At 31.9% G+C, this 15,518-nt stretch overlaps 1 protein-coding gene across 1 annotated transcript in view; it reads right to left on the reverse strand.

Moving 5' to 3' along the window:
• Window positions 1-5,754: 5,754 nt before the first annotated feature.
• The window catches only part of LOC107439698 (uncharacterized), a 310,740-nt gene continuing 300,976 nt past the window's right edge, over window positions 5,755-15,518 (reverse strand). The window contains exons 110-115 of the mRNA XM_087152696.1: window positions 15,353-15,445; window positions 14,471-14,587; window positions 13,476-13,694; window positions 11,799-11,853; window positions 9,649-9,807; window positions 5,755-6,389 (exon numbers count right to left, since the gene is read on the reverse strand). Of these exons, the coding sequence (XP_087008822.1) occupies window positions 5,908-6,389; window positions 9,649-9,807; window positions 11,799-11,853; window positions 13,476-13,694; window positions 14,471-14,587; window positions 15,353-15,445 (1,125 nt within the window). The 3' untranslated portion in view covers window positions 5,755-5,907. The remainder of the gene's footprint in view (window positions 6,390-9,648; window positions 9,808-11,798; window positions 11,854-13,475; window positions 13,695-14,470; window positions 14,588-15,352; window positions 15,446-15,518) is intronic.

A 15,518-nucleotide genomic window follows, 5' to 3' on the forward strand; every position in this document is an offset into this window, starting at 1 on the left:
AACAGCATTTCAAACTTTAAAACAAAAACTTTCTGAAAATCCAGTTCTACACATTTTTAAACAAGGAGCAAAGCTTGAATTGCATACCGATGCAAGTAAATTCGGGTATGGTGCTATTCTTTTTCAGCAATCTGATGATAACAAATTACACCCAATACACTATATGAGTAAAAAAACGACTCCCCAAGAGGAGAATTATTCAAGTTATGAACTTGAAGTGTTGGCTGTAATTGAGGCTTTGAAAAAATTTCGAAATTATTTGGTGGGAAATAAATTTAAACTAGTAACAGACTGTTCAGCTTTCCAAAAGACTATGAGTAAAAAACAATTAACACCTAAAATTGCTAGATGGGCATTATTTTTGGAAGATTTTGACTATGAAATTGTACATCGCCCAGGTAAACAAATGAAACATGTTGATTGTTTAAGTAGATATCCAATTATGCATATCACTTGTGACGAATTAACCTCTAAAATTGTTACTAACCAGATAAATGATGAATATATTAACTCTATTAAACAACTTTTGGAAAATAAATCAATTGACGATTTTGTGGTAAAAAATAATGTTTTATATAAACTTGAGAATGATAATTATTTACTAATGGTTCCACAACAAATGCAAACTGACATTATCAAATCTACACATGCTAAAGGTCATTTTGGTATAACTCTTGATGTACTTAAACAACACTATTATTTTCCAGATATGAAGAAATGTGTTGAAAATGTTGTAAGTAATTGTGTAGAGTGTATATTAGTAAATAGGAAGGCAGGAAAAAAAGAAGGGTTTTTGAACCCGATTCCTAAAAATAATATTCCCTTAGATACTTACCATATCGATTTCATTGGTCCTATGCCTTCAACTAATAAGAACTATAAACATATTCTCACCGTGGTAGATGCTTTTACCAAGTTTGTTTGGTTCTACCCAACCAAATCTACGTCAAGTCAAGAGGTAATAGATAAGTTAAAAGCTCAACAGATAACTTTTGGGAATCCTTCACGAATAATTACTGACCGTAGTACTGCGTTTACTTCAACAGATTTTGAGACTTATTGCCAAGATGAAGGTATCGAACATGTGAAAATAACAACAGGCATTCCTCGTGGTAATGGACAAGTGGAAATAATGCATAAGATCCTCATACCGATACTGGTAAAACTATCGATAAAAGATCCTACTAAGTGGTACAAATTTGTTCCAACAGTACAGCGTACCATTAATTCTACAGTTTCTCGGAGCACTCAGATGACACCATTCCAACTTTTGACCGGGGTGAAAATGAAAACAAAAGAGGACTTACAAATTCTACAAATGTTAGAGAAAGAACATATAGAATCTTTTATCCAAGATAGAGAGAACATTCGAGAAGAAACCAAAAAGAATATTCTGAAGATCCAAGAAGAGAACCGCAGACAATACAATAAAAGAAGAAAGAAAGCCAACGAATATCGAATTGGAGACTTAGTTGCAATCCAGAGAACTCAGTTTGGATCTGGTCTGAAATTAAGACCCAAGTTCTTCGGTCCATACCAAATCACAAAAGTGAAGAAGAATGATAGATATGATGTGATAAAAGTCGGGAATCACGAAGGACCGAACAATACTTCATCTTCAGCTGACCACATGAAACCGTGGCCAGTTAATTAAAAAATTGCTTTTTATATTTTTATACTTTGCTTTCTCGTTCTTTTTCTTCTTTTTTTCAGGTAACAGTGTCTGGTAGCTATTCTGATGAAAATGAGGACATTTTGATGTCAGGATCGCCGATTGATGTAGGTTTCAATACCATAGTGTAACAACTGCGAACATTGCGTCATCCACCATCTTGTAATATTAAAGGAAGTTGCATCATCCTCTTGACATTGAGAGGCGCCAGCCAGACCAGAAGGGGAAGTCCCGAAGGGAAACTCCCGAATTTATAATTAACTCTTACTTTATACCATAGAACAATCTAATTCTTAGTCACATGCAATCCGGAGACCACTGCGAGAAGGCAGCTCTCCCCATGTCACTGTTATATCGTTCTAACCTTTTATTTCTATTAAATTGTTATGTTTATTAAACTATCGTCATCATTTACTCCTATGCTGCACTATCTCCCACACACATATATATATATATATATATATATATATATATATATATATATATATATATATATATATATATATATATATATATATATATATATATATTTATATATATATATGTATGTATATATATATATATATATTTTATATATATATGTATGTATATATATATATATATATTTTATATATATATATATATATTTTATATATATATATATATATTTTATATATATATATATATATATATATATATATATATATATATATATATATATATATATATATATATATATATATATATATATATATATATATATATATATATATATAGAGAGAGAGAGAGAGAGAGAGAGAGAGAGAGAGCTAACAATAATTATGCAATCTTCTGTAAAAAATGCGAACATTTAACTTCGCAACTTAAATAATAATATTGTCATTAAAAATTTTTTAGCTTTATATTAGAGGTTAGAAATTAAAATTCTCAATACACAATTTCCTTGCTTAATTATCAGTCCTTAATTTCATAAAATTACTATAAAATTCAGAACAGTCACATGTGGTTCTAATGCTTGCGTAAATTAAACCTGGCACCATTTTCTCCAACTACTTAAATAAAATTATTAACAATATTATTAAAGAAGGTTTTTCTTGGATTATCTCTAATACATGTTGTTGCTCAGCACTTATTTTATTTTATATAGTATTTGTAGATTTAAAGATGAATATTATATTTTTAACATATCTGGAATTTTTATTGGCTGTTCATCATATTGCCTATTTGCTTTATATATTCTTGCCTAACTTTGTATTTTAGTTCTTTATTTTAGTATTACTTTCTTCTTTTATTTTGTTTCTTGTCTGCATTATTCGCAATTATCGAATTAGAATTATTATTCTCTAAAATAAGTAGTTATAGCAATTAGACAGACTTCCAATTAAAAGTCGTTACTTTATATGTATTGAAATAATCATCGCTAAAACTACATTTTAAATAAATCAATTTTTAATTTATGTCACCATTTAATTTATTTTAATCCATTAACACATACAATAAATTTAATAACATAAAACGTGTTCAGATTAATTTAATTATGAGACAATGGGGATTGGGGAGTATGTTGGTGATATTATTAGCGAGTTGTATTAAAATTTTTAGAAAAAAATATAATACCAATTTTTTGTATTTTATTACAAAATAGGTTTTATCTTAAAAAAAAGCCGCATATCTTTCGTTGAGCAACTCGTTTTTATATCCTGCAGGAAATTTCGATGGATTTTTAAAAATGATGGAAAAGGGTTTACTTTAAGAAAATAAATGTTTACTTCAACTTTTAACTACTATAAAATGCCCTTAATTACCATTGTATTATTTACTATGCCAATTTAACCTTTAATTAATTTTTTGATACTTCATTCTTTTTTCTATCTGTGATAAAATAAGAGTTTTGGGCTTGTTTTTTAGCCCTTATTTTGTTACCAAATGTAAACATAATAAATGTAATGCAATTGTATATTTCTTGTGACTCAAGTTATACTGTTTGTAATGCTCATGCACATGTAAACTATTTATATTTGCTGTATTTTGTATTTTTGTTATTTATACTTCTCCTTTTATCCTTTTTATGTTTTTATCTTGATTATACAGAAGTAATAGATCAGGACCGTTATAAACAAAGGTTTTATGCTTTTAATTAGAGCATTTTTTTTTAAATGTCCACTAAAATGGAATTTTTTTTGTAATATTACGCAGTCATTTTCCATATTTTTGATTTATTATTTATTTTTGTGTGTGCTTAATTCGGACATCTTACAACTTATCAACTACTTATCTACAAACTTATCTGCATTATAAATAAGTTTACGTAATATTACGTAAATAAGAAATATCTCAAAAAAGTAGTTCGAGAACATTTTTTTCACTAAATTTAGACCCCCAAAATGTCACTCTAGTGGCCGTTTCTTGTTTGAAATATAGTCTCTCTTAGCTTTTATATGTATCTGTATGAACAGGTGTGTGTTCATAGATACATAATTAAAATGAAAGAAGAGAATTCAAGATGTGATCAAAACAAAATTTTAAGGCAGTCGACAGAGTAGAATAACAAAAAAAAAAAAAAAGAAAAAAGAAAAAAAAAGAAGTTTTTTCGCTGATTAGCAAACTACACGCTAACAGATCTTTAATCAGAATTCCATCTTTCTAAAGCTGGAGTAATATGGAATATGTGGTGAAAATTTACTTTAAAAAAGGAGAATAATTTGATAAACAACAGTGAATTTAAAAGTGTATGTTTATTGTGAAAATTGTAAAAATATATCAATAGGAATTTTGTAATTTATTTACAAAATTTGCGAACAGGTGACGTTGCAAATTATAAAACACCAGAGCGAAAGAGCGTTGAACCATGATTGGAAATTGTGGTATCGGAGTAAGAGGTTCAAATCATGTATTCTATTGAAAAACATGTATTTATCCATACCTGCCAACTTTTAATCCTTTCGAGGATGATTTTCCCCAGTGGTAGTAAAATGGAATTTAAATTACAACTCCAGGCAGAAACATACGCTGTATTTTGAAGGAGCTTGTGCTAACTACCACAACAGTATTACATATTAATATATACTAGTGGGCTGCGCCCCCTGCTCGCTGACGCTCGCCAACCCCCGAAAATTGCTACGCGATGTTATATGGTTTGCTCCGCAAACCAAGCTCGCTTCGCTCGCTACTACATAACTTGGCTACATTGCAAATGCACAAAATTCTAAGAATTCAAAACAATCATTCAAATCCATATAACAACTTTTTTTTCTAAAAAAAATTACATCTTTTTAGTAAATACTGAGTCCTTAAAATAAATTTGAATTCAAATAAATGACATGTAATTCGTTAAATCTATTAGAAATGTGCTATAGTATAAAATCTTAAGATAAAATTTCTAAAACTGATATCTCTTTAAAAAGGTTAAAATTTCGGCTATAATTAAGTCTATTAAAAATTTAAATAAGTGAATTGCAATGGAAAAACCTGCATAAACAAATTAATTCTAGTAAAACAAATAAATTCGTGATATAAATCAAAAATTGTCAAATAAATTCGTGAAAAAAAAACGCTTTCGACAAAAAACTAAAATAGAGATCTATCGACAAAGACTTCTGCCTAGCTTATGCTCTCCCTGGTTATTTCAGTTTCCGTTTTTAAAAGCGCTATATGTTGAGCCATCTTAGCTAGATTTGGCATGTGACATTTTTAGCGGCAATCATTGGTCTATTTTCTAGCGTTGCCATTCGGGGAGTTGTAATGAGGCTTTTTTTTATCGCCGTGTAAGAGAAATATATATATAGATGCTTAATGTTTTTAAGAATAGTGGTGGGTCAAAAAGATTATAAATTAAGTTTATAAATGCAAGGAATATACAGAAAGCATACATTTTACTACCACTTTAAATATAGAAATAAAATTTTACGCCAAATGCGTAAAAGTTGGCAGGTATGATTTATCACATGTTTGATAACCGTCTTACGGCATTTGTGTTCTTTTCAGCAACTCTGTACATCACACAGAGCTATTTATTGGCGAAATGCCTTGTTTCAATAAAATTAAATCGAAATGTTTTCTATGTGTGACGTCACGCATCCCAGAGAAGGTAAACATATACGTAATTAGTGTTTCTTATTTTATTTGTCGATGAACTTTTGTAACAAAATAATTTACAAGTATCACAAATAATCTTCTAATAAAAAGCATGCCATCTAACTCATTTTTAGATGATTCTATAGACAATGCAAAATTTAGACATGTCTTCAAAGTTTTAGCTAAATGTCATCGTAGTCTTCTTGCTGCACTTGATTTATGTCGAACAAGTCCTGATGTCGTCTTTGTTCTTCATTTTGATAGAGTGGATTTGATCGAGAAAAGTCAACATCTTCCTGCTGCTGCTGTGAAAATTCGAAATTATGTTGCTGTTGCTGTGTTTGGTCAAAACTGAAATTGTCGTCTTCTTCCTGCTGTTGTCCACCAAATATTCCTAAACGATCGTATTCTTGTTCCACCTGCCGGCCAAACGGTTCTTCATCTTCCAACGAAGATTGTGACCACCGGTTTGCTTTCGTAAAGTCAATCGTTTTCACATCCCCTGTTTTTGGGTCTTTTGGAGCGCATTTGGAGCATTGGCATGTCTCCGGTTGTAGGAACGTCTTCTTGATTCGGCTTCCGTCCGGACACCTGAGCTCAATCGGTCTATTGACAGTGACATTGACTTTGCAGCATTTGCAAGAATCTTTGAAATCGCCATCCTCTGAAAATAAACAATAGATTACATACTGCAAAAAAAATGAAATTCAACAGGTGTTGATTCAAACAGTGAAGAAAAAACTGAAGTAATAATCTGGTATTTTTGGAAAAGGAATTTTGGAAGTCTTCAATATATCGAAATTTCACCATGACTTAATACAAAATAGTTGCAGTGGCCCCGCGAACTAATGCTGTTGAGAGGGGGAAATTTTCATTTTGCCGAATGACCAAATCTTAAATTAACGTCTTCAATTATGCTTACATATTATAATAAAAAACATCAAAAGAGACTCTAAAATAACTTCTAAGTGATGAAGTTATAAAAAACATAGTTGTCAACTTTTCTTATTTCCCCCGAAAGATTTTACTTTTACAGTTTAAGTGTTAACAAAATTTATACTTTGTTATTTTATTCAGTGTTTAATAAATTTGATTTAAAATGTTCTTGCTATGGTTAAATTAACTAGGTGTGATGACACCTAGTTAATTTAACCATATGTGTTACTGTGAATGACCGAAATTGGTGGTTGTTGTCTTTCGCCGGAGAATGTTGACAGTCACATAGTCGTTTCGGTAAATGTCCGCAATATATATACTTGGTCCAGTTAAGTGCCACTGCCCGGTATGACCTACATCAATGTTTTTTTAAGGTCAAGTGCTACTGCCCAGTACGCATTTTACCCGTACTTCGAACACTGATGTTTCTCCTAATCTATCCTCCTCAGACATTAAAACATCGAATAAGTATGATAATATCTGCGAATAAATTAATCTAAAATCAGATATAACAAATATTTTGGATATCCATCAAAGCGATTACGTGATTGTTGACATTCACCGGTGAAAGTCGACATTCTCTTGATTTCGGCTATTCACTTTAACATATACACTATCTAACAAGCATTAATGTGGTGCTAAAGAGATTTATGACTGCAGTTTAGAAACTAAGTATTATTGGTCTAGTTAAAAATCTACAACTACGCATATTAATCTAGAGGTCTTCCACCTTTTGCAATTCGAGGACACAACAATAATTCAGGAAATCGCAAGAGCCTCGCATGTGTAAGTTAAAGGAAAAGAAATTCAATAACAGGAGGAGAATAGTAGTTCATCTTAGTATTATAAGGTATTGAATACTTTCTGTTTCGGAATTTTGCTATCTGAACGCATTAAACAAACAGCTCCTTTAACCAACTATAACGTGTTTACAGTATGAAAAATACTGAGTTCGCAAATTTCCCTGATGGATGGTACAAAAAGCTACTATTATAAGCTAATTTAAATCTCTCTAGTTTGGATGAAACCTGCTTGCATGCATTCCGTACTGATGGCATGTCCGTTTATGAGTTGATATGCATTCTCAATCCTTATTAAGTGTTCTTAGTTTTCCTAGTTCGAGTATGTAATCACAGTGCTAAATCACCAAGAAGATTTAAAATGTGTAGCAAAAGTAGATTTTTACCTGACATCCAAAAGCATTTTTATCCAGAATTAAACTGTTGAGTACCATCCTCTCAGTAAGTGGCAAAGAGTTACACGACCTCGCATGTCTAGTTTTGATACGAGGATGTGAAAACTGAAAAAAAAACTAAACGAACGAGGTATTGTTTTTGAAGCAGATTGTATTACTTTCGAATAACGGTAGTATTTAATAGTTTTAAAAGTTGCAATTACTAAATTACAATTTTTTGCTTATTTAATTTAAAAGTTTATTTTTAATTTTTTAAACTTTTTACATTGCTATCTCGTAGCTATTTTGACAAGTCAGTTACTCTCAATTGTGGTTTTTACTCAAAATTGATTGAGAGGAAATTTAAGTAGACAGAATTAATATCTATATTGCAAATGAGTGCAGGCTAAAGTAGTATTTTATTTTTCTCAAAAACCCTTGTAGCTTCAGATAAATTATAGTTTTCTTGGTTCGTTGTTGGCCCTATTTATTTCAACGAAAAAAGGCACGTAGAAAATTGTCTGAAGAGTCGAATGTAAGCTTTTTCCCCACTCTCACTTTAACACAACGCAGGCAGTCGTGTATATTTTTACCATTTACTAAGAGTGGGATACTTAAAAATTTATACCTGGTTAGAATATATCTGGATATCAGAGTTTCAACGATTTTTGAACTATGCCTTAGCCCACAACCTTAAATAAACACCCCCATAGAACGTTTATTTGGCGTTGTAAAACATGATCATGGCATTGCAAAACTTAATCCAAAAAACATTTCTTTTGAAATAAAATTGTACTGCAAAATAAATAAGAACGTTAATCATCGATTATTTCATATCTTTAATCTGTGGTAATTTTAAATTCTTTCCAAAATTTTTAATTCAAAATCTGTTACTTTGAGTTTTTAATATTATCCGTGTGTACTTAAAAGCTATTTTTTATAATTTTTACTAGTTTAATTTTCAAAATCTGTAATTGTTTATTTCTCTCTTTTTACTTTTAATTTAAGCCGGCCTGGTGGCCGAGTGGTTAGCGTGCCTGACTGCGAAGCCATAGGCTGCGGGTTCGAATCCCGCTCTGGGCATGGATGTTTCTCTCTCTCTTTGTGCTGTCCTCTCTTGTGTGTGTGTATGATGTGTGAATGTGGCCCACCCTATAAAACGGGTTTGTGGCAGTGTGGCGTGGGCAATGTTGCTCGCCTCCGTGACTTTGGTTCACAGGTGCCCACTGGGTAACGCGAAATGAGCAACAATTCTGGCATAGTATAGGCAAAGATTCAAATTCAGTGCCTGCCATTAGGAAAAAAAAACTTTTAATTTAAGCACTTCTACTTTTACTCTTTACTATTCAAAAGTAGCGTTCCTATATATACCTAGCAACAATTTTATCTTGGCCCCAGTAGGGTTCAAAATTGGCCTGATATGGGTCATATAGGAACTTATAGGATATTGGGATATCTAGATTTTTTAATATTGGTCCTAGAATGACCTATATAGGTCCTACACTGAACAATATAGAACCCATATTGACTAAATAATGAATATAATATATCGGGTGAATCTGACAATTCTATATATAGGACTGATATATATAGAATTGGAGTTTGTAAAATATTGTATCGATATTGTATCGATATTGTAAAATATCGAGTGAATCGGTACATTCTATATAGGGCCAATATTGGAAAAATAAAGGCCCTTTGAGCTCTTACTGAACCAAGATTCATGAATGTTGGCCCAATGAGGGCCCAAGTTATTTTGCTGCTAGGGATGTTGACGACTTTATCACGAAGAGCAACTGAAAATTGCAATTACCAAGAGAGTAGTATGACTGCGAATGGCAGGCTCCAGAACATTTTAGCAAATTTGGAACAGGCTTGTCGTTTACGCAAATACCACCACGACTTCTGTCAGAAAATGTGAAGAATCCAATCGTTTCTTCTTCTGGTATTGGTCCAGAGTTACAACCGATTTCTAAGAAGGCAGAACACATGTAACAATTGAGATATACATAAATTAGGCATGAATCAATGAAATATGGCGATTCCAGTGCACAACTTAAAAAAATTTTTAGAACGTTTATTAACTTTTTTCCTAAGGATCCGATATAAAATGCACTAATTCATGTTTTGAATGAACCACTCAAGCTAATTAATTAGATCTGAAAGTTTATATTCTTAACCGACATTGCGTTTAACGCAGCATTTGGCAGTGATGCAAGAAATATTTTTTTCGATTAAAAAAAAAAAATTAAAATTAGTGTTTAAGCTTATTTAATAATTTCAAATGCGACAAAGATTTAAGTCTTAAAAATATTACAAAACATCAAAAAATACACATAAAAAAATGGTTACTAATATTATTGGTAGTTTTGGAATGAACACAATATGGTAATGAACACTAATGTCTTAATTTCACCGAAAATTTAAAAAAAAAATTATGTAATTAAAACACCAGTTTTTTATATAACAAAAATACAGGACACTTTACGAAAAAGTCATACTCGCTAGAATAATATCAAGACAATACAGAACAAAGTTCTTAAATTGTTAGAGCGCCTAGATCTGTACGAAATACTATACTATGAAGAAATCTCAAGGTACCAGCCATCAACCAACCGTTAGTTTGAATGTTAAATTATTCACCGGAGGAATTAGATGCACCAATTGCGAACTACAAAATAGGTCTATAACTTTGAGATAATGGAAGAAATGGACAAATACAGCCAGGTAATGGCATTCTTCCTCTTCGATGAGGTCTTTTCTCATTAATTTAAAAGCTGTACATAATTGTGCATAACTCTTATTAATGTAAATATCTTTTTTTTTTTTTTTTTAAAAAAATCACTGCTCTTTGTATCCTACTCTGATTAACTACCCTCTTTTTATGTTGTTCACTTCAGATGAATGAGTAAATGCCTCCTTGGGCAGTATGTTTAGATAAATAAATATACAGGCGTATATAGTCATTGCATGGTATTAGTCATGGTATTAGCATTATAGTTTTTGTATGTGGCAGTCTTGAAAAGCGAAAATCGTTCTCCCTGTATTTATGAGGTATCCATTTGGAATTTTCGGGATGACAAAATTTCATTTTCTTAGTTCTTTTATAATGTGTAGTATTTAAAATGGTTGATTTTGCACAGTAAGACATTATTTTATTATACCTAACAGTGCATTATTAAATAATGCACAGTAAAGTGGTCTATTTTTAATTAATAAATTATGAAATTTTAGCATAACTGTGCGTCTCTTGACTGAAAATAAAGTAAAACGAAACGGTGATACTGCTCACCCAATTTTGACTTATAATTTTATATTTAGTTTTATAACCGATTTAAGCCGACCTGATTTTGGGTTCACGACTACGAATGTTTGACCCCGTAGCCTTGTAATTTTGAGCCCAATCTATAAGGCAAGGGAACTCCTGGATCAAGTATTGGGAGAAGCCTTTGCCGAGGACTTTTAGATTGAATTAACCCGCATTTACGTTACATGGAGAGGAAAACCTTCAACTGTTAGTTTGACAGTGAGGGGACTCTAACCCGTAATCTGTTTACCACTGCGGAGGTTTTACAACAGCACTGTGGTGGGTGCGAGCGGGATACGGAATTTGTATCGACCAGCCGTAGCTTCGATTCGAACGCGGTTCACCTCATTGGAAGGCAAACGTTCTATACCCAGAACCACCACGGCATTCTAATTTTTATTGACTACTTTAAATTTTGTCTAATTTGAACAATTAGGGTCAAAGAGGACTTAGAGAGAAATTTTACCATATGTGGTTATTGATTCTGCTGACATTCTGTTTGTTATCCTAAACTGAAAAATTTAAGTAGATTTGATAAGAGTATGAAAATGCCCATATTATGTCAGACTAAACAGAAAAGCTGTTTAAAAATTCCAAAATAACGTAACACTGAAATAATGTGATGAAAGCTAAATATACAGTTTCAAATTTCTTACCACTTGTAAGGTTACAAACTTCACAGCATCCATTTTCATCCAGTACAATTTTGTTCTAAAAAGTTTAATATTAATAAGTATTTTAACATAATGACAGGAATAATGATCAAAGCAATCAGTTAAGTCAGAATGTGATATAGATTGTACAAGAGGACAAATCATACAAAACTTTTAAAGGATAAACGAGATTTGATAAACGAGAAATGCTTTTAAATTTAATATGAGCCGTATAACTATCTAGTTTCTTCTTCTGTTTTGCTTAAAGGTTCTATGTGATATATATTGTACAAGAGGACAAATCATACAAAACTTTTAAAGGAATTCCAATTTGATAAACGAGAAATGCTTTTAAATTTAATATGAGCAGTAGAACTATCTAGTTTCTTCTTCTGTTTTGCTTAAAGGTTCTATGTGATATATATTGTACAAGAGGACAAATCATACAAAACTTTTAAAGGAATTCCAATTTGATAAACGAGAAATGCTTTTAAATTTAATATGAGCAGTAGAACTAGTTTCTTCTTCTGTTTTGCTTAAAGGTTTTATTTACAATTTTATAACAGTGAGAGCGAGAATGTAATTTGTGGTTAGATGGTACAGTTATATTGAGAGTACAGCTAAACCAAGATTACCAAAACTAATTGGGACTGAAATTCGGACCGACTTAATCCAGGTAAGTAAAATGTTAAAAATTATCATGGGCATGATAAGAAAATATAAAAGACAGGTTTTAGACTAACACAAACCACCTAAAATGCAAAGGAACTTATTATGACGTAGAGTGTCCATTTCGAATATACTACATCATTATCGAATTGCAGATATGATTATCCTTTCTCTGTATAAAATAAATTTTATACAACGTCAATTTATTTCAGCTCGAAAAAGTTGCGAAATATAGCCTCGATACGATTTCTTAGGTCCTCGATACTTAGTCTCGATATGTTTCTTCGGTTTTTGATACGATTTTTCTCTGGGTTGGTGGTCCACCAACCCAGTCATTGCACCTGAGGCTGGCACTAACAATCGGTTTGCTGCCATCAATCATTGTATTTTATAACCGTAGCTGAACAGACGACCCAATTTTTGGATTCAACTCCGTAGCTTCGTAATTTTGAACCCAGTTCAGAAGACAAGGGAACTCACGGATCAAGTATTGAGAGAAATTTGTCTTCGTGAAGGACTTTTCGATGGAACTAACCCTCATTTGAGCTACTTTGAGTGGAAGACCACGAGAACATCCCACGGTTAGCCAGACGGTGAAGGGACTTTAACCCATGATTCGTCCACCAGTGAGGATATTTCACGTCAGGACTGTGGTTGGTGCAAGCCGAATGCGGATTCGTTGCATCAGCCATTGCTGGGATTCAAGCAGCCATTGCTGGGATTTAAACCCCGTTCACCTCAATGGACGACGAACGCTCTATATCCTCTGATAACATCGATGACTCTGGTTATAAAGTATACAACTATTGTTAATATGGAGAAATTACAATGGTTTAACTTAATTTCAACAGCAGCTATAACACTTTATTTCTCATGTATACTACCGAAAATGTCACTTTCTTGCTCCATCCAATCAGCTCTTATTGTTGTTGTACTATAGCTGATTTATATTTTGCTAGCGGGTGTGACTAATAGTGATATTTACAGAAAAATAAATAATTCTATACATACTTTTGGACAGTCCCTTGGAATGATGGGACACGATTTCTTCGTGTAGACAGTCTTCACAGATCCGAATTCTTTTACGCATTCAGCCACTCTGCATTTATGTTCCTCGCTGGTCCAAGTATCGCCTATGTCATGCAATTGATCATCGTCCTCGCATTTGGTCACGTGACATATTCCACAGCACTGACCAAGAATCTTTGATGGTGGAATCAATTCAGAATTCTGGAATTGGATGAACATGAGCTTATCAGAACTGTGGAAAAAAAGACTACGATTGCGTTCGAAGTGTTATGAGAATCAACAAATAAAAATGTGTCATTTAACAACGATAATGATGAGGATTGAAGTGTCAATATAATTATAATAGTCATGTTATAGCTATGATTAAATTAAAATTATAACGATTAAGCCATAATTCTGATTCAAATTATAGTGATCATGTTATAGGTATTAAATTACGCCAGACGTGTGATAAAAATAATAGAAGATAGTAGAAAAGCGTTTAAAATTGTAACGAGCATAATATAGCTATGATTAAAGTCATGATGATGATGTTGGAAGTAAGATTAAAATTACTGGTAAATTGGCATAGCTGAGACTAAAATTATAATGAACATTTTATATCTGTGATTTTAAACTTTTATGATGATTTTGGAAGTGTGATTAAAATTATAATTGTTACTGTATAGCTATTTTTGAAAGTATTATGAGCATGTCATAGTTGTGATTATAATCTTAGTGAACAAGTTATAACTCAGTTTATTAAACCTAAGTGTCGTTAAAAAATGATAATCGGCATGTTATGACTGCCGATTAAATTAATATTATGCAGCGACTGAATCAATAATAAGCATGTTATAGAGGCGATTAAAATTAAAATGAAGATGTTATTGCGGTAATGATGATCGCATTTGATCTTCCTTAGTATAATAATCACTATCAATTAGTTCATACGTGAAATATTCACATAATTATTCAAGAATAAACTGGAGCTTTACCTTTGGACATTCTGCGCAAGCCATCTTGTTTTTTGTTATTTGCACGTCACCCAAATCTGTGTGTTCGCAAGTATAGGTGATGCAGGGATCCTCCTCATCATTCCATACCTCCCCTGCCTAGAAGAACAAGCTTATATTATTCACATTTAAAAAATAATGGTTTGCCCTCTGATTTCCAAAAGTACAAAAAATGAATGGTCGTTTTAAAAAATAACGTAATAAAAAAAACGAAAAAAAATTGTGATCGCATTTTACCCATTAGCAAAATGGTTGCTATCTAATTTTTTAACCCATTTATTCATTATATATTCCTCTTTATTTGTGATATTCACCTGAATTAGTATTGAAAACGATCCAGTTTGAACTGTAGGTTAGAATTTCTGATTCTTAATTAAAACAATAACAAAAATATCGTTGAAATGATTAAATTCACTTTTATTCACAACTTAAGAAGTATTCTGGTCCCATATCTCAAAAATAAACTCATCAGCTTAATGCATAACAAAACTAAATGTGAGAAAAAAGAATTCTAAAAAATCATCTAACAGCAGCTGTCGCCATAGGAACATAGGCAATAACAACGCATGCGCACTGTTTACTATTACTCTTGAACACGGTTGAAAAGTGTGATGATGTCCAAATTAGGTGCGCAAGCCATCAAATCCAAAACAATACCCGTTTTGCCAATGGGTAAGAAAAAAAAAATTCTGGAGCAGTCGCAGTCGTTTGCAAAAGTCTCCCATAATTCCACAGTCAGAATCAAAATTCATAGAAAATTCTAAAACAGTCGAGTGTAATTCCGGCAATCATATAACAAACAGCAAGAAAACTAACAGGAAAAATTGATAACAACAGTAATTAGAAAGAGTAAAATTTACTTACCCTGAATGCATTGCCATCTTTGTCTATACACATGACTCGAATGAATTCTTTACAACATTTTCCCGGAATTATTTTCCCTTCGATAACATAGTTCTAAAAATAATAAAAAACATAGATTTTTTTCAGAACATACGTCACAGATAAAGTGCTTGTGTTAATATAACGT

This window comes from Parasteatoda tepidariorum, chromosome 10 (assembly GCF_982258835.1).
Source record: "Parasteatoda tepidariorum strain Cologne lab strain chromosome 10, Ptep-v5.0, whole genome shotgun sequence".
Classification (NCBI taxonomy): domain Eukaryota; kingdom Metazoa; phylum Arthropoda; class Arachnida; order Araneae; family Theridiidae; genus Parasteatoda; species Parasteatoda tepidariorum.